General features: G+C 35.4%; 1 protein-coding gene across 1 annotated transcript; it reads right to left on the bottom strand.

Annotated features, from left to right (window-relative positions):
• Positions 1-327: 327 nt before the first annotated feature.
• Positions 328-3,115, bottom strand: LOC122281980. Its single transcript, XM_043093871.1, has 6 exons — positions 2,951-3,115; positions 2,228-2,369; positions 1,945-2,114; positions 1,279-1,564; positions 1,020-1,198; positions 328-685 (listed from the first exon to the last, which is right to left on the bottom strand). Exons 1-6 carry the CDS (start codon positions 2,982-2,984, stop codon positions 510-512), a joined length of 987 nt encoding a protein of 328 aa, XP_042949805.1. The 5' UTR covers positions 2,985-3,115; the 3' UTR covers positions 328-509.

The following is a 3,115-nucleotide window of genomic DNA, read 5'->3' as shown; positions in this document are numbered from 1 at the left end:
GTCTTTGCATGCAACTTTATTTCTTAAGCATATGCTTGGTATTTTTGCTCTGGGTCGTGTAGTTATTTTCCCTGATGGACTGTTTGAATTTTATTAATCATGATTTGATAAAAAGTTTTCCTACATGCTTGATTTTGGGCTTTTTTTTACAAAAAAAAAAAATAGGTATTCCTCGATGACTTATTAATAAAAATTGAAGTACCGTTCTTCTTAAAAATATATTAAAGCCATCATTACTGACAAAACTACAGGTCATGTCACTGTATGCAATGGAATGAGCTTCCATTGATTTTTATATTTGTTCAGTAGTTTTATTGGATTTATTAATAAGACTTTCAATACATCTTCTTTCATGAATTTGAAGCCAAATCATGCAACCATGAAATAATTAATACAAGCCCGAGGCTAGAAGTTACCACTTGAATGTGACTAAAGCCCCTGGTCTACATGTGTACGCAGAGTAGTTTTTCAGGTATTATTACAAGTTCAACTATTAAAGCTGTAGCCTACTACTCTCTTTTTTCATTAGTAAAATTGATCTTGACCATAGAAATTATTTCAATATGTACTTCAACCACCAAGATGTCATTTGCAAGAAGGCTCCTCGATTGATCCTTGAGCGTACTTAGCGGCAGGAACTTTGGGTAATCATATCCCCTTTTTGAGGTAGAAAACCATTTACTATCTGCAAAAGAGCATTCGATGAATAACTAGTGTGATTGATGATAACAAAATTCAGATTGAAAACATTATTTTTCCTCAATGGAAGTACTAAGTACTTTCAACCATTAGAATATCATCTAGAGTTTTGCTACTTGTAAGTCTAGTGCGTCAACACACCACTATCATCACTTGTTGTGAGACTCATTACAATCAAGAAAAAGTAAAAACACCAATAATTTTTCATCTTTACGGAATCCACTTTAATGATATGTTGGGTGTGTAAATTAGAAGAACTTGCAAACATATTTTGGGGGTCGAGTTTGATTATATAACAAGATACCAAAATGGGAGCTTACCTGTTATTTCCTCATGTTTTCCACCAGTTCTTCGGTCCCTTACACGTAGAGTATATTTAGCATACAATTTTCCCTTTTGGGGAGAAGTTTGATCCCAACATGACACTGATAAAAACAACTTGATATAACTTTCATCAGCATTGTCAGCTGAAACTGCTTTCGGATATAGCTTCAACTCCCTGTGTTCATCAAGGGAAATAGAGGTAAAAAATTAGGGAACAGTTACTACATGCAAAATATGAGCTAAAATGACACACACCATTTACGTTCCCCAACTTTGAACTCTTTTGACAAACATTCCACATTTAATGCTGAAAACTTTCCAATCTCCCAACGGCAGTAACCTGTGATTGGAGGACTCAAAATGGAGATACGCTCCCCCTTACCGGTACATTTTATGACAAAAACCTCAGCACCAAATACGCAGGAGTCCTCAACAAGGTATCCACTTTTGGCATCATTAAACTTAGTAGAGGGGAGAAATTGAGCAAATCCCCATTCAGTTTTCATTGCATGAAAACGCCTTATTGTCCCCTTATCTGCATCTATATAGAGGAAAAAAGTTTAATTATATTAACACAAATTAATTGAAAGAACAAGAAAAACACAGTAAGGGGCAAAAGGATTCTTAAATTGCACGTATTTAATTTTATTCCTACATGATATATATATATATATATGTGTGTGTGCGCGCGCGCGCGCGCGCGCGCGTGTATATCAGACCAGAGATATATGCTGGTCTTCATTCTAGATTTTATCATCTCAATCATACCTGTTGATCGACTTCAATTTCAAGTGGATTCATATATATGTCTTCCATTTAAATGGCAAGTCACTTAAAATTTGTCACATTAATATCGTGATTGGAAATCATGATAAAATCTAAAAGGAAAAACAATATTTCTCATATCAGACAAGCAGCTACCTTGGAGGGCCAAGTACTCGCCCCGAATCTGATCCAACACAAACAATTTGAACGTTGCATTAACCTCCCAACAAAGAGGTAAAGAATCTGTATCTTCCATCGACAAGTAAAGTGAAATATTTTCAGCGCTGTCGCATTCTTTTCTTCCACTTGGGTAGAATGATAATTTCCTAATTAAAAATTTAGATCAGAACCAAAGGCCATTAAATATGACAGGAAAGCAATATCAAGTAATGGTATTATATGTTCGCAAGAACAAATTAAGGGATTCATATTTGCATACCATTTATAGCCACCACATTCGAAAACCTCTGAGTCATACTTGGGCTCTTTCTCCCCTGGCAACATCGGTATGATTTTTGAGAGTGATTCAATCTTCAAAATGTAGTGAGCTGGTGGCAGATCTCTCGTAAATCTTGTCACTTCTGTTGATAGTAGGAATATAATTTGGATCATATCATCATAGTGCATTTAGCATGTTTTACAATAGGCCAATGTGTATGTAGATTATACCATTCATCCACGTCATGATTTAAAATGGTAAGATTTAATTTATAATTAAATTATGCCATGTAAGTAGTATATGGTGCAAATGCCTTAAAATATCAGTTTAGCCCAACAAGTACTTGATGCATGCATGCATGTACATCTTTTGACTCCCTTTAGCTATCTCCTCTTTACTGACGATCTCCTCCGAGTTTTTCTTTCACATGCCCACAATTTCAAAAGAACTTACGAACTTTGATTAGAGAAGGAAAGTAATTATTGGAAATAATAATCTTCAAGATAATTATATTCTTTCAACTTCCTTCAGTTATACTTATGAAAAAATTATACTCGATATATATGCATTCAGTGAATGCCATTCACAACCCTGCACGTACCTACGCCAAAAGATACTCAAAAATTACAGAATAGATTTTAAAAATAAACCCCATCATAAATCTACTTGGGTGATCCTCTTTTGTGTGTGTGTGTGTGAGAGAGAGAGAGAGAGAGAGCATACCAGGAGCTGGATTCGTCGGTGGTGGGCCGGCCATGTTGATGAGGAGCTTTTAACGTTAATCTGAAAGTCTGCTTTTGGGTGTTCCTTTGCGATCGAAATATGTGTATCGTTCTTGGTGCCCTACTCTCTCTCTCTCTCTATATATATATATGTGTGTGTGTGTGT

This window comes from Carya illinoinensis, chromosome 11 (assembly GCF_018687715.1).
Source record: "Carya illinoinensis cultivar Pawnee chromosome 11, C.illinoinensisPawnee_v1, whole genome shotgun sequence".
NCBI lineage: Eukaryota > Viridiplantae > Streptophyta > Magnoliopsida > Fagales > Juglandaceae > Carya > Carya illinoinensis.
This window is presented reverse-complemented; position numbering and strand designations above follow the sequence as displayed.